At 39.7% G+C, this 23,528-nt stretch overlaps 1 protein-coding gene across 6 annotated transcripts in view; it reads left to right on the forward strand.

Annotated features, from left to right (window-relative positions):
• The window catches only part of KIAA1328 (KIAA1328 ortholog), a 180,661-nt gene that overhangs the window by 108,659 nt on the left and 48,474 nt on the right, over positions 1-23,528 (forward strand). For 4 of the 6 annotated variants that reach the window (XM_063319394.1, XM_063319390.1, XM_063319392.1 and 1 more), the window contains 3 exons: positions 3,448-3,546; positions 7,935-8,620; positions 11,497-11,592. In XM_063319394.1, the coding sequence (XP_063175464.1) occupies positions 3,448-3,546; positions 7,935-8,620; positions 11,497-11,592 (881 nt within the window). The remainder of the gene's footprint in view (positions 1-3,447; positions 3,547-7,934; positions 8,621-11,496; positions 11,593-23,528) is intronic. The other 2 variants (XM_063319391.1, XM_063319395.1) reach the window with 1 other exon arrangement.

A 23,528-nucleotide genomic window follows, 5' to 3' on the forward strand; every position in this document is an offset into this window, starting at 1 on the left:
GTTTTGGATAGGTGTGTTTTTACTTATTTGGTGTGATGTTTTCTCAACATTTTTGTTTCTTTTGGAATTCATCTTGACAGCAGTAGCTAGAGAACTTGCTGCTAGTGTTTAAAAGGATAAATCAAACATCTCACTTTCCATCTCTTCCTCTTGCTGTTGGACAGAGCTCAGGAAATTTTTTTAATCCTTTCAAAACAGTGAGAGTGCAAAAGAAACTTGTGTGCGGTGGAGTGGGGTCACTGAGTCCTCCAAGATAGGGGTGTGCAAGCCACCATCTGTGGGAGTGGGTCCGGGGTTTATTACAGCAGCATGCAGAAAGTTGAGGCGAGGACATTATAAATATAAGTCAGCTGGTGCTGGGCACGCGTTAGGCTTGTACTGAGCTGCCCCCAGTCTCAGAAGTTTTCCGGCATATGTCTTGGACTTCTTAGGCTACATCAGCACTGGATAGGGGGTCTGTATGCCTCCCTTCAGTTGTGAAGACATGCTCACAGGTTTGTGATATGTCAGAGGGCAACTGATTTGGAGCCAGGATGTGACATGCTTGCTGTGCGTTTCTTGCATGCTACATAGAGGCAGAATCAGGTATCTGGTTGTGCTGTTCATCTCAGGTACCGTTGCTGTTGATATCTTCTTCTTCTTCTTGGTAGTCATCATGGAAGACGAAGATTTTAAGATGTCTTTTATTTCATCTGTGCTTCGGTGGCTGTTAGATTCCCTCTCTTTTGTTTTTTTATAATGTGCTGGCTGTTAGATTCCCTCTCTTTTTTTTATAATGTGCCACAAAGGTCCATAAACTGCTCCTCTGATGTTGTACGTCTTAAAGCTGATACCAAAATCCAGATGGAATTCTAGAGCAGGTTGCTCTGGTGCTGTTAGGAGAGAGGAATGCTGGAGGTCCCTTCTGCACCCAATTGCTAAGGATTGCGAGGCATACCTGTCAAATGATAGCTGTTAAATTAACATTTCCATTTCCCTGTGTGTCGCCTTATCTTTACAGACAGGTGTATATGTGTTGGGAGAGGGGCTATTTTTGGCTATACTGTAGGAGAGCCTGAAGGTAATGAGTTGTGCATAGTAAATCTTGCTTACTCCATAATTTCCACTACATTTCAAATTAAGGGCCTAAATTAGGGTTAGTGTCAGACTTGCTCTTTTGCTATGTCCTAATTTTGTTTTAAAAGCACATAGCTAAGGACTTTAATATGCTTTAGATTCAGTGCTTGTAAGTTATACTAAAATCCCTAAGGGAGCCAAAATAACTTATTAAAACCTTGCAAATGTTTTTGACTGCTGCATTCTATTATTTTCTATTCCAGTGGTAGCATACAGCCTCTGCTGCTGATGGGCGGAGGAACGCAAACCTCCAGGGCCCATTAGACTTAACTTGTTTACTGCATTGATATCTATATGTTAAATGACAAGAGAGTTCAGGTTATTGAATAATTTAAAATTCAGCTCTAATTGGTGTCATATGACCTGGAAAAGGCCATGGATGACGCCAGGAGCATGCTGTGAAATTCTTATAAATAATTCATAAATTAGATCATTCATTTGCCTGGATGTCTTGTTAAATGCAGAAGTTTGTAAGTAATAACTGATGATATAACACCTGTAAGTATTTAGTTCATATGCTGGAAGGTAATCTACCTTGATGATCTTCTAGCAAAACCTGCCAGAGTACGAGAGTTAATTGCACTAGGGAGAATGCACTACATTTATTTGGGATGGGCTTTGGCAAGGCGTACCGTGCAGATGTTGCATTACGCATTCTCTATCAGCTAGACAACTATTCTGTGTATGCCCATGTTAAAAATGCAGCTCATCACTCTTCTGCCCTTATTTCACATGAACTCCAAATGCACTGGGAAATGGTAGTGACCTGCTCTGCTCACAAATAGTATAGTTTTTGAAATATTTATCTAGGTCTTGAACTACTGATTCTTCAGTAAAATAAAGGGCAGAAGTAAAAAATTGAAGTCAGAAGATTGTGGTTTTTCGTTTTTATAATGTTGGCAGCACATTGAATGTTAATAGTTAGACCTGGTGCTGTCAAGATTAGTATAGTGGCATTTTTCTATAGTGCAAACAGGAACGATACAGTTTTGTTTCAGAAAGCAAACATGTTTGCTTAATTTTTAGTGGTCAGGTATTGCATTGCCATATGTAGGTACTGTTTGGGCTTAATAGGCATTCTGCTTACAGTTACTTCCAAGACTCAACATACAGGCTCCTCGCTTCAGTTTTCTTGGAGCACTGTATTATTAACTGCCTTATCAGCCAGTGTAAAACCAGTTTGCTGATCTGAAATAGAAGCATTTGTTAAAGATTATCTACAATATTTGTGTAGCTGGAGAAGAAGGGTGGCATGTTTATGCATGCAAAATATACACTTAAAGCTGAGTGCCAGCAAATGCTCACATGCCACTTTGAATGCAGGTTTTTTTGTGCACCTGGCATCCCAGCTCAAACCCTCTTAACAAAGAGGAGAAAAAAAATTGAAGGCAACACAAACATAGGAGGTGTTCCTCTGCTGTCAGCTAGCAGCTATAGATTCACTTTTTTGTGATGTGATCCTGTTTTATTATTTTCTCTTTTTTTGCTACACCTGTTCGGTATATTGCATTCAGGAGATTTTTACAGGAAAAATACAGGCTTGTGACTGTCATTCACATAGTTTCTTTGATTTGAGACCACTTGTTTTATTTGGTGGAATATAGCAATCATAGCTATACATAATTTCTACAGAAAATGGTGCTTTATTTCTTGCTTGAAAAAATGGTCAGCTTATCTTCCCAGTTATCTACTGTATTTATCTTAGGTACTGACAGAGACAGTTGCTGAACTATTATGTGGGCACATTGTAATGACTGATACTGGGTTACTTATGGTAGAGATTTTAATAAAGGGTTATATGATTTAAAGAAAAAAAAAAGTTGATAGACTTCAGTAGATCCTGCTAATTTACTTTAAAATCTTTACGTTTTTACATTCTCCATGATAAATTCTTACCATCTCTTGGAAGGAATAGCTCCTTAATCACTAGTAATGCACTTCAAATAGTGCTATCATTTGAAATAATTGTTCTTAAAACAGCATTCCTGTTGCCCCGATATCCTTCCTGAGCTTATTTATAATATATTCTCCTCATTCTACTGACAAGAGCAAGTGCTTATGCTGTCGATAGACCTGCAAACCCAAAGGCAAGCTTTATTCAGATGAGACCCATACGTCAGCAACGCATAGTGGTGACTGAGTTCCAGATTTAGGATGTGTATCTTAGCTAGTGTATCAGCTAGGTCACTAATACGTGCCCTTGGTGCTCTTTAAGGTTCCCTGTCTATGGTAGCCTCTCATTTGTCCATTTAGAAATTTTTGCTTCAACTTTAAATCGCTGTATTTCTCCTCTGGTTGTTGCTTCTGTTCATTCTTTTTGGCTTCCTCCAGGGTCCACACTCAAATCAGCGCAATGGACTATTTCTGGACCTGCATGTTTCTCCATCTGTTACTACCACACCAAAAGAAACCCCAGAGCTGAAAATCCAGGTTAGGGAAATGTTTTCAAGATACAATGAGAACAGTTTTAGTTCCTTGTCTTTTTTTCTGTATTCAAATATATTTCAACTACACACTACAAACCCAGGTGCTATAGGGTAAACTCTAATGCTCTTAACATCTGTATGAATTTTGCTGTTCACCGTAACAACACTGTATTTGCTAGGACCCTAGCTTTTGTCCTTAGAGTGCAATACTTCTTGAGGTAATCATAGAATGGTTTGAGTTGGAAGGGACCTTAAAGATCATCTAGTCCCAACATCCTGTCATTGGCAGGGACACCTCCCACTAGCCCAGGCTGCTCAAAGCCCCATCCAGCCTGGCCTTGAACACCTCCAGGGATGGGGCATCCACAGCTTCCCTGGGCAACCTGGGCCAGTGTCTCACCACCCTCACAGTAAAGAATTTCTTCCTGATTATCTAGTCTAAATCTCCCATCTTTTGGTTTAAAACCATTACCCCTCATCTTATTACTACACTCCCTGATATAGAGTCCCTCACCATCTTTCCTGTAGGCACCCTTTAGGTACCGGAAGGCCGCTATAAGGTCTCCCCGGAGCCTTCTCTTCTCCAGGCTGAACAACCCCAACTCTCTCAGCCTGTCCTCATAGCAGAGGTGCTCCAGCCCTCTGATCATCTTTGTGGCCCTCTGCTGGACCTGTTCAAACAGTTCCATGTCCTTCTTGTGCTGAGGACCCCAGAGCTGGATGCAGTACTCCAGGTGGGGTCTCACTAGAGCATAGCCGAAAGACAGAATCACCTCCCTCGCCCTGCTGGCCACGCTGCTTTTGATGCAGCCCAGGATGTGGTTGGGTTTCTGGGCTGCAAGCGTGCATTGCTGGCTCATGTTGAGCTTCTCATCAACCAACATCCCGAAGTCCTTCTCCTCAGGGCTCCTCTCAATCAGTTCGCCGCCCAGCCTGTATCTGTGCTTGGGATTGCCCCAACCCACATGCAGGAACTTGCACGATGATTTTGGGCTATTTCTTAAACATTTTGTACATTTGGAGCTCCCAGTGAAATGTCTCAGATCCTTGCCTGCATTGAGATTGTAAGATCTGACACATTACTAGTTCATCCCATGTGATACAAAGCCCTGTGTGGTGGAGTCATTCTGTAAACGGGTCTCTGCCAGTGCCATGAGTTAACACTGCAGAGCACACAAGTTGCAGTTAAGAAAAATTTGCAGAGATCATGATGCTGCGTGCATAAAACTGGTGTGCTGTTTGTCTGTTTCTAGGAAGTTTTAAGGACTGGATGTTTGTTTAAGCTCTGCTCTGAATCCCTGAGCAAAAATTACTGTGATTGCGGTAAAGATTTTGTAGAGCTCCCCCCATGTCTTCTTCTTTAAACCCTTCTAAAGATTATTTGAACTTTTTTTTAGTATCTGTGTGTTTCCATGCAAGAGTTTCACATCTGATCAAGTCTTATTAACTCCATATGTTGCAAGGAGCAGTCTGAGTTTGTTTGTTTGTTTAAGCCTCAGTTAAAGGAAGTTGTATCTTTAAATACCAAACAGCAAGCGTGGAAGAGCTCCATGGAGGGGAAAGCACAGCTGTTCCATCATGGTCCGTCATGGTTTCCATGTGTCCCATAGGCAATATCTTTCTTAAACTCATCTTGTAAAATTACCCAGTTCGTTATGCTTGTGCATCTTCGGATTCGTGGTAGTAGGTGGGTCTTCGTATTTATTTATTTTTTCCACTTTTCCCCTTTACCTGGTCTGCATCTTACAGAACTGTCGTGGCATGCTCTGGTCTCATCTGATCCCTCATAAGTGTAAATGTCAGTTCATTTTCCCTGCAGCCTCTACAATCCAGCTGTAGTTTTCAATTAAAGAATTAACAGAAAAACACAAATTGCTAAAAAAGTTGTTGTTGACTAACTTCTGACTCCCAATAATTAATTTTTCTTTGGGGTTAGACCCTGCAAAGTACTGAGTAGCCGTCAAAGGTGTGTTGGAACTCAGTCTTCTGCCTAACGTGACCTCCTTCTTCTGAAGCAATAAAAAACCCCACTCACATTCAATGACATTAATGAGAATTTTCCCCCTGCAAACATATTGTAAGTGTGAAATAACATTAAAGTTTCTCTGCCTTGTTATGAAGTCTTTAAATGTCAATGCCATTTCTGAGACCATCAGGGCAGATTTAATGGTGGCCAAGGTCAACAAATGCTAACTGGTACCTCTCTTTTAGGGCCTTCAGGGACTCTTAATAGAGTCACAGCCATGAAGTTAATTTGCGATGTGGGCCTTTATTCTTAAACCTGCTCCTGATGATTATTTTGAACCATCTTCATTTGTGTGCTTCGATTTCTTAACATTCTTTTGTTTCTTCAGCCAATAAAACAAACTGCTAAAATAAAGAAATTCTCAGTTATTTCATCTTTTGAGTCTTTTTTTTTTGTTGTTCACTTTTACTTCTGTTTATGGGCAGCAGAAGGGTAGGTGTGTGCTTTTTGTAGACCACCCTGAGCTGCCAGCTCTGATAGGATCCTCTAAGAATGCCTTCAGCTCTGCCACCTTCTGCTGCCCTAGGGCGCTGGGAAACTGGCCACCGTGAAAGCCTTTTTCACTGGTGCCCTAAATGCTTCCTCACCAGAAGCAGGTAAGGTGGGAAATGAGAGACAGAGTGTAACCACTGGATTCTCTTATTTCCTCCTTCTGTAATATTTCTTCCTGTTGCTAGTCATCCCTTTATCTGTTATCTAATTTAGATTAAAAGGGCTTTGTAGGCTTTATTTGGCTAGAAAATATTGCAGACAAGGATGGCATGCTACAAATAATAACAAAACTCTGTCTTTTTGGCAGCATGTTGCATTTCTGCTCAGTTGCCCTGCCAGGCCCTCTGACTTTAAAATATTTTAATGTCCTGCACTTTTCACCCAGTCCAAGCACCAGACTTTCCTCAGACATTTAGCACTGACATTAATGCAAATGCCTCCAACTCATTGGGCCCTTTGGGGCAAAACATTACATCCTTGGCTTTCAATCACATGGCAGAGAGGATATATTTGTATCCACAAAACTGGAAATAATAAAATATCAGCATTCAGGTGCTAATCCATGCTAATTTACATTCTGTGAAGTCTACAAGCAACTTGTAATTGGTTGTCTTGAAGGGCAGCAGAGTGTATTTGGTATTTTGTTTATTTATAAAAAAGAATTTAAATTATACATATAAACACTGCATAGATTTGGATTACATCTCTCTTCTAATCATTGCTGGACGCTTGCTTGCATTCCTAAGTATTAGTGTTTTGGGGCTTGCTGACTGTCATCCACTTTGTGTGGAAAATACCTATTTATTACAAGCATTGCCAGAGTGCAAATAATACTTTTCTTTCCATCAGTGGATACCAAATTTCCCTGCTAAACCACTTTCACTGCAGTAGTTTTGTTATCTTTAACAAACCTGGCTTCTGTAATTAAAAAAAATTAGAACTTTGTGAAAGGTCCCAAAGGCTGGAGGAGTTTAAATTCAGTATGCTATTGGAATTAATGCACGGGTCTAGCAAAAGAAGTGCGAGTGCCGGATTCACTGCTGTTCTGATGTGCATAAAATCTAAAATGCTTAACTGCTTAGGTGAACCATAGTGCAGAGATAACTCCAGGATGTAAGTAGGATTTTGGCGTCTGTTGCATAATATCCACGAGTATAACAAAACCACTAGAATTTGCTTGCACTAGGTTGACAAATGTGAATTACAGTTGCTTGCTTTCTTCAGAGTTTTATCAGAGTATAATCACTTGCCCAGCTTAATTGAAAAATCACTTACGTTTATAGCTGAATTTAAACATGTTTTGTATTTAAATGACAGCTTTTGATGTACAACCATTTTTTACAGAAAGTAGTTGGTTTTTATCTGTGTTTCTGTAAAGATATTTCAAAAACTCTCATCAAATTTCCAGTGGTAAGTAATATCCCATTCAGTGCAAGGTGAAATGTTTTACATCAAATCTCCTGCTGTGTAATGGCCAATCAAAGAGTATTTATAGTGGCTGAATGGATATTTTGGCTTGGTATTCAAAATTAAACATTTTCAAACATTAACATTTAATGTTTTTTGCCACTCTTCAAGTTGATTTTATGTAACCCTAGATGCTCACAACTACTTGATACTCTGAAGCGACTCATTTTACGCTGAGGATCCTGCAGGCAGTAGTTTTACATTTATTATACTTGTATAGATGGAATGGAATGTAGATTTGAAAGCAGATTTGGGTCTGTCTTCTGATAAACATTGTCTCGGGTTTGGCTGTATGTCCATCAGCATGATGCAGCAAGTCTGTTTCTGAGAAAACACATTTACCAAGGGAAATTAAGAAGAAAAGAAAAATTTTGGTAATTCACAGGAAATTGTTTCTCTTATTGCAGGTATCCAGTAAGAAGCGATCATGCCGACAGCCATCTTTGGAGCTCGATGGTTCCTACTTGGGTATTGGGGCGCCTCAAACTTTCTATAAGAACAGTAGAGCATCAAAGGCTGGAAGCCCAGCCCGTGTTGCATTGTCTCAGCCTTGCAGGAATAACCACGGTTACGGGACTGAAGTCCAGTACAACCACCAGGAGCGTCTGAAGGAATATCCAGTAGAAAATGACTTGCAGAGAAAGTGTAACAATATGATTTCCCCCGCCAAGCAGAGGAGCCCTCACTGTGTAAAACCGGCTCAGGAGATGGACCGGAAAGCAAATGAATTTCAGAGCACATGCCCTCAGCAAGTGAGTCACGATTGTGCCTGCAGGCATGTAGGGAGCTCGGGGAGCGTGCAAGAGAGCCACCGTCTCAGCCAGGTGCTTAGAAGACACTCTGGGCCAGTTCACAAAACCTGTGATTACTCTAGGCACTCTCGAGTTTCTGGCCTGAATGACAGCGTGGACTCGGGGACTAAGGAAACAGAGCAGGCTAAAAGGTTGTATGAAGAAAGAAGGCAGAAGCTCCTTCTGCAGAAAATGGAGCTGGAAATTGAAAAGGAACGACTCCAACATTTATTGGCTAAGCAAGAAGCAAAACTGCTCCTAAAACAACAGCAACTACACCAATCCCGTATGGATTATAACAGGTGATTTTGTGATTTATAATTTAAAAAAAATATCTAATGAACACATGGGCATTAAAGTGGGATAAAAAGCATTAATTAAAGTGGGAGAATGGAACTGATAAAACAAGATGGGCAAGACCTGTGGCACAAATTCACTCTCTCAGTGATTTAGAGAAGAGGAAACTTTTTAGTATATTAGCATATACTGTTGGGAAACAGCATGACGGCTGTGGAAAGCAGCAGAGGAAAACAGTATGTGGTAGAAAGAAAGGCACCAGAAAAGCAGTGCTACAAGAGCAGGTAGGAAAAGAGGAGCAGTAGAAGAAAAGGAGGGGTTGATCAGTGCAGGCACTTGAAGGAATACAGAGATTTGGTAAGAGAGAAGTGTGAGCATGGATGACATAGATGCAGCATTCTCCCTTCTTTCCTTGGAGAAGTCAGTTTTGAAGTATTGCACCTTCCTAGGTAGGGAATGGAAGAAGTGTGTTTTACAGAAAAGATGGATATCATTTTATATATATGAAATATCTTTTTTATATATATATACACACACACACATATATATATGGAAAAGGAAGGGAGCTCGTGTAGCATGGTCATTTTCTTTCCAATGATGTTTACAGAAGGGAGAATGCCAAGACCAAGGCCCAATGCACGCTTAAAACTAGAAGAAGGAAAAGGCAATAACCATAGAAATATGGGATGCGGCTTGGAAGGCCTGTAAGCTTCTTGCAGAAGGTTAGGTAATACCTTCCTGACAATGTAAATGGGATCTCTGGGAAAGAGGGAGAAACTGGTTTATTGGTATCATGTTGGCAGAGTAGAGAGGAACAGTGAAAGGGGGCAAGTTAAAGCATGTTGAGTTAGCCAGCGTAACTCAGTTGAGTACTATAATTTCAACATTAGTAAAGGAAAGCAATGGGGGAAAATGTAGCAGTCTTTTAGAAGAAGCAATAGGAGGGTTTCACAAGGATGCTCATTTCAATACTTTTTTTAATATGGCAATTGCTGACAGCATCCCGTGAGAGTCCACATTACGTGACCCACTTCCTACATTCATGTATTATAACCACCATGGAGGAATGTATCACTTTCTCTTCTTAATCCCAGCCCCCTGGTTACTTTTCAAACTCTGAAAGAGAACACCATAATTTAGGTGCTCTTTTGTTTGTTGTCTTGGATTGTGGTTTACATTGAAAATAATGTGTTTATGTGGCTTTAAAAATGCCTGCCTTGAAGGCAATCACAATTGTGTGTGTTGAAAATGACTGAGGTCACAAACAAAGGATTATGACTTCAGGTGAGAATTAAGTAGGAACAGATGGATTCTTAATCATCAAATACCTTAATTCTATGCATGCATCCCTCCTCTAATGAAAAACAAGTAGAATATGAAGGACATACACACCGAGTTTTTTGGTGTTTTTGTTTCTAATGGATATTTTTCAGCATTTGAGCCATGATAAGCCCAGAAAAAAGTTGACCTTTAATATATCTATAATGATGTGCTTTTTAAGCCATATAATATATATATGCCAATACATATATAGCCAATATAATAAATATATATTATTATATTTTATAATAATAAAGCCATTATGCCTATTTTAGCCTTTTTTTTTCTAGAAAAACCTTCATGGTTTACATGGCTCTAGTTACCCAAAAGAATTCTGTGAAAGAAAATCATATATGATTAATCTGAGGACTTAGTATTTTCATGATCTCTTCTCAGAGGTGGAGGTGAAAGCACATTTGCCATATTCTCTCTACGAAAAGCAACTAGAATATAGCGTGCTTGCTCTTAAAAAATATTCAGTCTCTTCAGGATTAAATTTTTGAAATTTACAGGTAAATCTCTTGGGCATCACAATTCTGTTTCAGTTCTGGGTATATAATTCACTTTTGCTCTTGATAATAGGGTAATTTTATCTACTACAAACAATAAAAATTTGTTTAGCTAAGCTCAGATACCCTTACTTCATTGTCAGGAGGCTCTAACATAGTTCATCTCTTAACATCATGATGGTTTAAAAAAACAATACAACAAAAATCCATTTCCAGATAGTGTTTATTTTTGTCTGTCCTTATTGCATAGGTGGACTGCTGGTTAAGGTCCATTCTGAGATGCTGAAAGTTTGTCATTGAATGACAAGTAAAAGGTCTGACCATTTGTAATTATTGGCTATTAACTCTTCAGCTCTTTTAGCGAAAGTATGAATTGGTCCTTTTTTTGGCCACGCTGCATCATAACTGTATTTTATTTTCCCACGTTTCCCTACTAAGCATCAAGTGAGCATTCAGTTTGCAGTTTCTCTCTATGTGAAGCAATTGCTTGGCTGTCAATAATGGTGTGTGTGCAGAGAAGGGGGCAGTTCAGTGACTCCTGATGCCAGCCACACCAGAGAGACAAATATGGGTAAATCCTGGAAACAGGAATTTTATTCAAATAAAAAGGGAGAAGTACCTCTATTGTTGACTTTCCTATCTTCATTGGAGAGAAAGAAAAAGGTGGTGTAGTATATTAAAAATGGAGCATCATCTCCAGGCCCATAATTTCAGGACACACAACCGTCTGAAACAAATTCTGCATTTTATGCAGTTTATACACGATGCCTTTGAGCACTGTGACCGTTTTCTTAAGGGAGCAGGTCCTTGCAAATCAGTAACTGAAATTTTTCTCATCTTTTTCCCAATGGAAACCCTTAGAAGCAAAGGCATTGGACATAAGTCAGCCTTCCAATACAAAAGTATATTTGAAAGTGTGAAAACAGTCATGAAACTTCTGCATTTAACGTGATTAAGTGCCCTGTTTGTAGACACACATCTCACCTTTTTGTGGTGAGTTCCTGGTGTGATGATTTGACCAGCTGCAAAACCACCTAACTCTGCTTTTTCAGGTTTAGAGGCCATGTACCGGTTTCACAAGATGTGCCCATTGATGAAGAACCTGGAGAACTAGCTCTGATGATGAACAGCAACAGCATGGGGCTAAGGTAATTTCTCTCTTCACTTCTGAGTACTTCACAGTGTCGGTATATCTTCTTGACAGTGTGCTGTTGGCTGCCAAGTGTATTTGTTCATGTGTTTGTTTCGGATTAAGAGCTTTTTTCTTCAGGAAAGGTAAAATTCATTGGCTGCTGCATCTTGAGTCAACTCAATAGTTAAGCTGACCTATTACTCAAGGTTTAGGGTTGACTTCCTGTAGAGGTCTCAGGTTTTGTGTGTCATCTCTTAAGGACACGAAACTAGTCCAGTGCAAAATGGAGTTTTCACAAAATCTTACCTTTTGTTCTTTGTCCTAGGTGCTGTTTTTTATTTTAAGTAGGATCAGAACATCTCTTTAGTCTTGATTCAGACCTGATGTAAAATATACGTTATCCTTTAGCTCCCAGATAGAAATGATGTTTTACAATTGGTGACAGTTACTTATTTTTTAAACAATACTGTGTTGCAACTCTGCTTCAGTGCAATCAGAGCAAACTACCACTGAAATATCTGTAAGTAGAGTGATGCCAATATTTAGCTCTTTATTTCAATTTTGCATGCCATTTAAAACTAATCAATACCTTATTGTGCTTTCTTTCTGTCCTACCCTGTCACATTTCCTGTTACCACTGGAAGAAGATTCAGGCTTACTAGAAAAGCAACAAATAAAAACTGTGGATTCGACAAGGTTTCTCTCCCTTTCTCAAAAAGTAACAGCGTCTTGTTCTGTGCTTTAGCTAAAGATGTTCTTTTGACCAAAGTATTGCCTCTCTGGTGGACAAGACGAGCAGCCGTCCTTCAAATGGGCCCTTTTGTAGTGACAAGATAAGTCTTTAAAATAATAGGCTTTTCTCTCCACTATGAGAATATTGGAAGAACTGTTGATTTATTTGTAAACTAAGGGTCCAACGCTTTATTTTTTCTTATTTTTTTAACATTAAGCGATACTGATTTTATTTTATTTTATTGAGATAAGTCTTCACTGAAAAGGGAAAATACTTTTCTCCAGAACAACAGGAGTTGTTAGTTTCCTTGGAATACTTCACTGCTTAACCAGGTGTTTGGCTGCTGTGAGTTACTGGCATATCGTTGTTGTATTCTGATGCTTTTTTGTTTGGTTTTCACACAGACTGAAGTGATCAAAGTGTGATCACTGTAACAAAAGAGATAAAAAGTCATGATATGTTTAAGATGCAGTAGCATTAAGCCCCTCCGAGGAAAAATGTAACCTAGAACATCTGTAGGGCTTCTTGGCAACAGCTTACCAAAAACCTGCAAAAATCTACATAGCCTAGCAGGAAAATGAGGAAAACCTGTGCCGTTAACAAAATGAGAGTTCCAGATTTCAAAAGGTTCCGCACCCTCTCTTCATTCCCCTGGTTTAATTTACTGTAATTTTTCAAAGTTAATATGTGTTCGTGCAGTCTCAAGTTGCCATGCCAGCTGGTTCCAAAGTTTGGCAGCAAAACACTTGGAAGTTTTTCTTCCTATATGCCATCTTCAGTTTCTCAAAGGTTAACAGATGAATGCTCCCTAAATAATTTACTCTAATGTAAGGCTGAAAGAGGCTACAGAAGACAAGTCCATTTGTCTGTTTTATGCATTGGAATATGGAAGTGTTGTTTTCTTCAGTATCGAGAGAGAGTGCGCAAGTCGGTGGCTAAAGCTTAGAAAGGAGGGAGAGATGGTAGGAACATATCCTTTTTTTTAACAGTCTCGTGGTTTATTATTTTGGGTTTTTTTGTTTGTGGTTTTTTTTTTGTTGTTGATGCTATTTGTTTTTTAATTGACCTGCTCTTTTTAGAGCAAACGCTATCAGAACCCTAATGGAAAACCAGTCCTCTCTGACTTCCAGTTCTTACAGGAGAGCTCCTCTAACAAATCTCGCAGCATGAAACTTGATTTCAGTCTTCGAATAAGCAAAACTTAACTTAAAAGTATTCTGGTATTTTAAAGGAAATGGTGAAAGTCCTTTAAAATACTACCTTGCTGAAGTGAGATATTGGAGTTTAGAAGTAAAATAAATAATATAATCAAGAACTGAAAAACATAGGATTTTTTTATAATTAACAGCTCATTTTGAGTTAATTATCTACAATTACGAAAATCTAATTGCAATTTATTCTCTACTATCTGTGGGAAGAATCGTAGGCAAGGGAGTATGCATCACTGCCAGGCATAAATGCTATAGGATGGGTACAAATAATAGAGGAGCCCTTAATGAAAAACAAAAAGCAAATAGGAGCGTGCAGCTGTGCCAAGCTATTGAAAGGTAATTGTAGTCAGAAATGAGATATGTACTTTAAAAGGCATCTTGTCATCTCCTGGAGGGATTAATTTTTTCCCTCCTTGAAAAAGGAAAAAAAGATTCCATAAGCAAATACAGTACAGAGTTTGATTTCTAATAGAGATTTTGGTCACAGTGTGTCTATGAAAAGGAAAACTTTTATCTTGGGGACTACTGCAAACTATAGCCAAATTTGCTAATGGATGCTTCTTTTGTTTTCTCTTTTAAATGTGCTGTTATGTTTTTTTTTCATTATCAATGTCAGTAAGCGTTGTCCATCTCAGCCTCTTTGGATGGTCCCAGTATGAATTTGCAGTGTTGAATTTGTCACTTCCCTGCTGAGTATGTTGAGGAGCTGTTGGGCAGAAATGTGTCTGTCCCTTTGCCTGCTTGCAGCTGGGTCGGTGTGTGGGACCTGAAGAGTCTTCAGATGCAGGATCTCCAGTTCTCTAAGGTGCAGCAGTCAGAGCAGGTTTTATTGAGGATGGTTTTCAGTAGCTTGGAGTGCTCCTAAGTGAGCCCACGGCCAATTTTCAGCTATAGTAGATAGTATAGGAGATAGTAACTTGTACAATTAATGGCAAGTTGTCTGTATAACTCCTTTTCAAGCCTGCCCCAGTGTGCAAGATGCTTTAAAATATTCAAAATAAAAACATAACCTGATGCATTTGTTTAGCATAAAACAGCGTTTTACAAAGCGCCTTCCATCTCCCAGACGCAGATGCTTGGTACATGCTCAAGTACCCACTCCATGCGTATTCAGCAGGATCAATACACCCAGCACCTGCTTTTGTGTGTGCTCCTGACGTCTGCCTCTGGGAGAGGAATTTTAAAACAATCCACTCTACTGTCTTGTGTTTAATCTTAGCTTTGGATCTGAACGTCATGGAAATAAGACCTATTTAATAGCACCAACTGGAGAAGATAGAGTTTGCCACTTTGCAAGCACTCCTCTCCAGAGCTCTGCTCTGTGCCTAAATCTTACCATACAAGGTACCCTGCTTTTCCGATTCTTAGATTTCCTATATGGCTCTGCCAGTACAGCTTTCTAGTGCCTTCTCTCTAACATGCATCTTTTCCTCAAATTTCACACAATACTGCCACTGCACCTCTACAGTGACCTGTGCAAAATGTTATAAATAGAAATTGTTGGATACAGCAGCTGTCGGATGGGTTTACAGTTATCTGCAGCACTCCTTCGATGTATGCTACCTGGTTAAAGGATTTCTTTCCTGCAATATTAAAGATTTGCATGTGGAATTTGCCACCTTTAATTTCGTTGAAGGTTTTTTATGTTTGTGTGCTTCATTCTATATCACCCGTGTGTAATTTTTCCAGTTGTTTTTTTTAGTTAGCTGAAAATATCAAACACAGAATTCAGCAGTACTTTCCCCCTGTTTGAATGCTCATTGCTATGGTGATAGTTCCAGGGGGGAATGCTGTCAGGGGTCTTCTTTTAAAAGATTTTTATGTTTATGGTGTAACTATTTTTATTATCATGTGAGAGAAGGTGACAATTATCTCTTGCTCCTTGTTTAATGCTTTGTTATGAACTTGATTTTTTTTGCGGCTTGTTAGACATGCAGGCATCTTTCTATGGTGATGTGCAAGCATACTTCTGTGTTTTTGTCCAAAGTATTCAGCACAATTAAACAGACGTGCAGAGGAACGCAGACTCACAGCTCCCCCTGCTGTCCCAGGCATATCCAGGTTTGTTCAGACAATCCCCCCTTCCAACTATTTTAAAAGTAAACAAAAATCACATGCAATCACACAGCTCAGCCACCTCTGACCTGACTTGCACTGGCCTAATTATTCCTGTTTTTGAAGGGAACTAATATTTAAAAACTGGTGTCAATGGTAGCACCCATTTTATTTCCCGTTTGGAGTTTTCTTGTCAGTTCTTCATACTGGTTTGCATCGCCTCCTGTTACTCTTGTCCTGAGCCTCTAGAGGAGAAACCGTTGCCAGTGCCATAACCGGCTCATCATCCAAGACCTCCCAGGCTTCATCTGATTTATGAGTTTTCCTTGGTCTCTTGAGGTGCATCTATATAGTACTTGGCCAACTTTTAGGAATGCATTGAACACAGTTTGTTGGGATTGTTTTTCATCTCTTTGCTGTTTTGGCAGACTGGCACATTAAATCAGGCTGAAATCAACTGTGCTTGCAAATGGCCCATAAAATCTGTGTATCTGGAAGCTGCTCACCCACTTGTTAGTGCTCCTTTTAACGCCCAAGTTACTTTCTTGTTCCAGATAATTTTATGTTGAAGTTTGTATCATTTTTAGATAGGATATTTGTGGAGTGAACACTCGTTTGGCTGGTAAAAGAAGTGCTTGCGGATCTGCCAATAGTGCAAATGCTGAATTAGGTACATATATGAGTTTTGTTTTCTCTCATGGTTTTGTCTGGCCATGGCACAGCATCCCTTCAACAGATGTCGTCTTAAGGTCTGTTGTGATGTAACGAGAGAGTATAGTTGGGGTTAGATGAACATTTTTTCTTCATTACTGCCAGTGCAGATCCTGAAGGTGATAGGTTTACTTGCTTTTGTAGGTGAAGGCTTTTGTGCTGATGAGGTTACTAAAAGCTTATTGCTGAATGGGGGTGGCAGGGATGGCAATTTTTTACATGTATCTATGCATACATATTTTTTTTTTTTAAGATGGGCAGTGATTCTTATCAGACTGGGGAGCAAGGAGTTCATTTCCGCTGACCTGGTTGCTTCGCTAATCTAATTTTCAGGTTTACTTTCAACTGCGACAGGGTTTTGAAGCTACCTGTCTTACATTTACCTGAATTATGCTGATTCTGTTCTCGTGATCATGTATGCTGCACACAGCAGTATTACATCATTTCCATTACAGTCCAAAGTAACCTTGAATCTACTGATAGACTTGAGGTTTAAGATGTAAGTAGGAGATACCATAAGTAGTTTCCTTAGGCATATGGAGCCAGCCTGTAGGTGAGGTCTTCAAAAAGCACAGGAATTCTGGTGTTAGAAACACTGCTAAGCATAGGATGGCAAGCAGTGAAAACAGGCTTGCTAAAACTCTAGTACTTCGGTATTTTCACAAAACTTGCATTTCCTGCCAGTCTTCTGCATGAGTATGGTTCTGTAATATCACGTATCAGAATTGAAAATGCTGAGATTTTTTTTTTCTTTGGGTTGAAATATTTAAAATTCATGCATCTCCTGAAGAAGTTTGTTCCTTGCCAACATTTGCAGACAGTGAGAGACATTTTTGCAAGTCATTTGCAGATGCCTGCTTTACGGGAAAATCTAGGCACTGTTAGTTTACTGCCTGAATTGAATTTTGAAAACCTGAATTCTATTTTTATAAATTGGACTTGATTACTTTTTCAGACATATCATTTTGTTACTTTTTATTTTTATATGTAATCTTGGATGAAGAGTCAATGATGTTTAATCTAGATATTCATATGTCCCAGAAATTTGTCAGTTGGAAAAGTTAAGAAAAATCTTATAAAACAAAATGTTCTGGAAGGTAGTTTTAAATTAGAAGATTTTAAACCCACCCGCACAACTTTCATGCCATTTAAAAGCTTATATCAGAACTGATGGGGCAGGACTAAGAACAAAAGCTATTGGTATTACAAAGTTAAGCAAGAAATCCTCTGTACCCTGCTGTTCTGGCCCTGATTACAGCTGCACTAAGCTAAACCCACTCCCCCACCCCTCCTGTGACCTTGGCTGCGCTTCAGCACACAGAGAATTGAAGCAAAAGGCAAACTCTAGTAAATATTAGATTCTGCCACTTGCAGATATACAGACTACATATAAAGATAACGGCACGCAGGCTTTGCTCACTCTCCAGCTCTCACTTTCTCTCAAGTGGACTTTGTGTATTTGCCACTGAATTATTCTGACATAAAACTTTGCGAACCGCACTGGTGTGTTGAGCTGAACTCTGTGGCTTTGCATGGGTGCTGAGGCTTTGCAGAACTACCCATTACGTTTATAACAGTGCTGATTTTTGAGAGCCATGCAGAGAAAATTTTAGATTCAGCCCAGCTGATTTGTTCTTCACACTGCTCCTGCGGTGAAGAGGATTGATTTTTGTGTTTCTTTTGATATTTGGCTTCCTTTCCTCTGGTACTCAATGCTTCAGGCCTTAATCCTTTAACCTTGAATCTGAGCATCAAGGCTTCAGGAGGGATCAGGCCTTTGATGGAGAGAGAACGTCTTTTTGTTGTACCAAATGGTTGGGAGTGGTATAAGGCAAGACAGATCTCCAGACAGTATATATTTCTCTGTTGTTTTAAAAGTCTATAAAAAAAGGGTGGGTTTAGTGGGGATTATAAATAATCTTGAGGAAGGTGGGGTATTAGAAGCAATGGAAAAGAGTTAATGACTTTTTCTCAAACATTTCACCAATAACCAGTCTATCATGACAGATGTGTACTGGGTTGCCAAATGCTATAGTCTGATTTGGGTAACGGTTCAAAGCTCAGAGTGTCATGGAAATGGCAGTGTGGTCCCTCATGGAGCAGGGGAAAAAAAAGCTTTTCAGCTTCTCAAAGGGCAGTATTTGTGGAAGCAGATGCTTGCTTGCCCTACCCAGCATAAAGAACGGTTCTACGGGCAGCCGGGAGAGTTCGTACTGCTGGATTTTTATAGGATCATTAATTATATGTTATAAGGCAGCTAAGCATGGCATTCCTAACTCGATGAATTCCATTATGAATGGCCTTTTCATATTCTTCATCTCATTATATTAAATGCATGTGACCTGAAGTTTAGCTAAAGTTATTGTTCGGGTTAACTTTCATTTAGTGGTTGCCCTAATTTTAGAAACAGTATGATCTTTAGATTTTATGAAGAGACAGCTTTTTTTATGCATGTTTTTGCAGCACTATTTTAAATAATTTCTTTTGGAACTAGGTAAGAACCTCTGTGAGGTGGCAAGGAAGGGATTTAGTCACTACTTGATTTGCCTGGAGATTTCCGTACCCATGTCCCTGGATGACAACATCCAGTTACACGGATTTGGCTATCGTCTCTCTGCCAATAACTCTTAAACCTTCTGCTCTGTTCTGTCTAGTCTTGCATATCTGACTGCCTTCCTGACACATAATCCTGGTTGTTTTGCCTTCAGATCATTCCTAATCTGGCCAAAACAGAACTCATTTTTTCTTCCGAATCTCTCTCCACTTCTGATTTTGATAACGCCACATCCTCCCTGTCGCTCAGACTCGTAACCTTGGGGTCACTCTCCTCCTTATGCCTCTGGGCTGCTGACAGCTATTCCGGCTTCCTTCTCCTTTGCTGCAAAAACATGCCTTCAGTGTGTCAACAGTTAAAACACCATGCCTTGCTCTAGTCTCTCATCTTGCGCCTTGACTACTGTAAACATTTCTTTGCTCAGTATTCTTTCCCCTCTTTCAAAATAAGTTTTCCACATGGGTATCCTGGCTGCTATTGAGATCTTGTCACCGTTGTTTCTCTGAACCCCTCCTTCAAAGGCCAGTTGTCCACAGTATCAGTCTGTAGGCTCTGCAGAAAGTCACTAAGCTGTTTCTTATTTTATTTTTTCTGCCACCTTATCTTCTTTACTCCTTCAGTTATGTGGGACTCAGCATTTCGTAGGGTGTTGCATGAACTTTCGGACATGTGCTCCTACCACATTCCCTAATTCTTTCTGGCTTTTGGAACAACTAAGTCATGTCATGGTGACTCCTGCCTCTGTCTGTCTGTTCTGACTACCCCTTTTCCATTTCACATCTTACCTCTTTGAGCCCTTTTTTTCCCCAGAGCTCTTTCAGAGTTTGTGTGCTTTTCTTTCTCCCCACCTTCAATCCTAGTTTGATGAGTTTCAAACTAATGCATCTCTTTCCACTGACCACAAAGATGGTCTCTGCCTGGTAAATCCACCTAAAATATAAAACATACTCAAAATCACCTAGGGAGAGAGGTATTGTAACTCAACTGCAGGGACAAATCGTCAGCTCTTCTGTGTAGGGAAGTTTAAATATGGGTTCTAGCATATGCAAGAGCTTGAAACAAAACAAGTATCTTCAGTCTTCTGTCAATAGTGCCAGGCTTCAGCTCTTTGTGTAACTACATGCCCTTCTGTTTGATCGATGTGTAGTTAATCCTTTTTTTTCTTTTTATATTTGTGCTTCCTTAATCTCCTTCTACATCTTGCATCCTTTTTGAGAGAAATCATATCTCTGAGAGATGGGCTAATTTTATATACTGGCGGTAGACTCAGTAGGGCTGAAGTTGTTTGGCAACACAAATAACGAAAGCCTCTAAACCCACATCACCATGTCAGAGTGGCACTGGTGGCAACAGCTCTGGACAGACATTTCCAAACAGGTTATAACAAACTTGTGCAAGGGTAGACTTCCAAGACCTAAGATCAATAGCGGTAGCTGGAAGATGGCAAGAATCACTTGTATCTGGACTAACAAAAGTGCATGGTGTATTTGTCATGTTCATTTTCTAGGGGCAGGGAAGAGGTGGCCCACAGCCTGGGTAGAGCCCACAGCCCCATGCCAGGATATCTTCCCTTCATTCTTTCCCCTGATACCGGACATCAGAGCATGCCAATACATATCTCACTCATATGTGCCTCTTAGTGAGGCAATGATTTCTGTCTGGTTTCAATTCTATTATGTCTCTCTATTTCCTGAATATAAGAATACAAAAAAGTGTTAAATCTGTTCTGTAAACATCCTGGTTGAGTCAATACTCAGTGGTGCTGTCACAGTCGCATAAAATCCATGCACTGAAAGCAAATCTTTAGTGTGTTGTTTTTTCTGGGGCCTAGGCCGTCATTTTTAGAGTTGTATGCCATCAGTTAGGCATCTAAGTCTGTATTGCACTTGCAATAAATACCTGATTTTTCAGTCACTAACCATCAAACATGCTCTATGAAATAGATAACCAGTAGATTCAAGGCAATTGAAGTGGCAAGAAGTGATATTTTAAATCTTCACCAAGAGCTACCTTGTCAAATCTACATCTGTTGGCTATGGTAATCCACTAATGTGAGTAAAGTCCAAAGCCTAAATTCTCTATTTACTTCTTTTTGGGCTAGAAGATTTTTTTAAAAGCAGATCAATAAACAATCTCAGTGTTTTCATTTTACTAAGCAATATAATATAGATGAGTACTAGTGTAGTAGTAAATCATTAATATACTCCTTAATCATAGAGTGACCGTGTCCTGCAGATGTGATTTGATCAAGGGAAAAAGGGCCAATGAAGTGTAAAGATGCATCAGGAGGGATATCTCCAACAGAAGCGGGATAGTGTGTGACACCATTTTAAAAGATCTTAGTATGAAAGCATTTAGGATGCCATAGTTGCAGACGTGGCTATATTCTAACATGTCATTGGTTTTGATCACTATAAAACAAAATCAAAAACCATGTCAGGTTTGTATTTGGCTGGGGAGGTAGTGTGGTGTGAGGAGACGTGTTAGGGCTGTGCCTTGTACCTGATCTGAGCTAGTGCCAGCACACTGAGCATTTGATGGCTTTTTCGAATAAGAAAAGCATTATAGTCTCCAGATTCACTGATCCCAAGTTTTGAAAGACTTCAACACTAACAGACCTATATAGCCTTAAAAACCACTAGTAATCTGTACTTAGCGGAAACCACAACAAAATGCTTGATTCAATCATCATGTGATAAAGATGGTTAGAATAAGAGGACAGACTTTTCATGGAAAAAGACGAGTCCTGTGAAGGTGCTCCCGTGTTGGTTTCAGTGGTAATGGCTCCTAATCATTAGAGAGATCAGATTCAACGACAGCAGCCTCAGAAGAACAGGAAAGATGAAACCTCTAATTGTGTTTATTATGCAATTTGATGCAGTTATGAAAGGCTTTCCCTGCAACATATTCTCTGATATTAGGGAAGCTGTCAGTGACCTGGAAGGTCACCTCAGGATTCTTAGGAATACGTGTATTTGCTCAGGTTAGTGGTTATTAATCTTCGTTGCTATCAGCATGAGAAGTTTGTAACTTTATGTTCTTTCACTACTTCACTTAGAAACCAGGGATGATAATTTATCATGCCAGTATCCTGAGTATTGAAAGTTAGCATCTATCAAGTGCAACTTTATCAATGAACAGAAGCAGCTGTAGATGTTATGTCTGTTATAGCTCCTCTGTCCACATATAGGCACTACAGGATCCTCCAAAACTCTTATTTTCTGTGCATATGTCTCTTCATAATACCTGCACACAGGAGTGCAATCTCAAATATTTGTTGCTCTAATTAGGCATCTCTTCACAATGCCTTGTTAGTAGAGCACACTGGAAACCCTATGAGTATCTACTTTCCAACTCTTGTTGTGTCCTTTGCTATATTGTTACTTTTAGCAAATTATTGCTCCATGATATGATCCATGATCAGAAAAAGGGCTTTTGCAGTTGCTGTTCATTTACTGAAAGCTCCTGTAATCAACACCTATCTGCAAGCTCCTATGGAAGAGAGAGTGCTGATGTACCAGTGGTCTTAGTGAAGGAAAACAGAAGGACTCTTGCACCAAGCAGGTGGTTACCTGCACACTCAGACAGGTCTCTGCAGCAACAGCTCAGCAACAGCCTGTTTTGTAGGGAAGCCCAACTACTGTAAAGTTTTTTGGTCTGGGTGAGCCAAGGTGAGAAGGGATGATGCATTGTTCTTCTATGCCTTTATCACAACCAAATTACAATCTAATTTGGGAGATGTTTGTTCAGGAGATAGCTTGCATATGGCATTTCGATGGGCACCGTGTGAATGGGGATGGCTCTCAGCCAAACAATAGTGATTCTGGATAAGGCACTATGACAGGCATTCACTTTGCTGAAGAGGATGTGATTCTCCTTCTGAAGGAGAGAGTGACATGGCTTGATCTACTGGAGAAGTTTCGATTTAGTTCAAAAACTTTGTTTGTCCTAAACAGGCTTTTGCATCATTCCTTATGGTACTTTCACTGGTGACAGCTAGGCAGGCTTTTGAGATATACAGACGCTGTTTTGAAGGATTGTTTTTATACCTATGACTTGACATTTACATGACTTTCTTTTGTGAAGGCTGACAGCACTGCTTGCTGGAACGACAGCTGCTCTGCTCTGCTCTATAAGAAAGGCCAAACATACAATCACAGCATTTTGTCCTGCTACAGCCTTGCCAGTCTGTTTTCTGTGGTCATTTCTCTATGACTGTCTGAAAACCTTTATGTTGGAATTTTCTTTGGATTCAGAAGAGAAGAGAGAAATGTAATCAGAGCTCATTTTGCTGTTTATTAGGAAAACTAAGATATGTAGGAAAGGTGCTGGTAAGGAGTTGAAATGTAGCTACCTTAAAGCAGAAAGAGGACAGGGCTTCAAAGGAAAGGCATGAATATAATTTTAGGTGGAATTTAGCTCAGTACTTACTACAAATGGACCTCTAACTGTGTACATTAAGTGAAGTCCTGACTTCATTGAAGATAAAGGCAGTATTCTGATTGATTCAATGAGGCCAGGGTTTCACCTATGGCTGGTATGATCTAATAGGTCATTGCTAATTAAGAGTGTATGTGGCCTCAGTTCTTGCTGGTGGAATTAAATATCCAAGTACCAGTCACCGAGGGAATGGGGAAGAAATTGGTCTCTGAAAGAGTGGTCTGGAGAAGCCATGCTATGGGTTACTG

The sequence above is a fragment of the Chroicocephalus ridibundus genome, chromosome Z, assembly GCF_963924245.1.
Source record: "Chroicocephalus ridibundus chromosome Z, bChrRid1.1, whole genome shotgun sequence".
Lineage (NCBI taxonomy): Eukaryota > Metazoa > Chordata > Aves > Charadriiformes > Laridae > Chroicocephalus > Chroicocephalus ridibundus.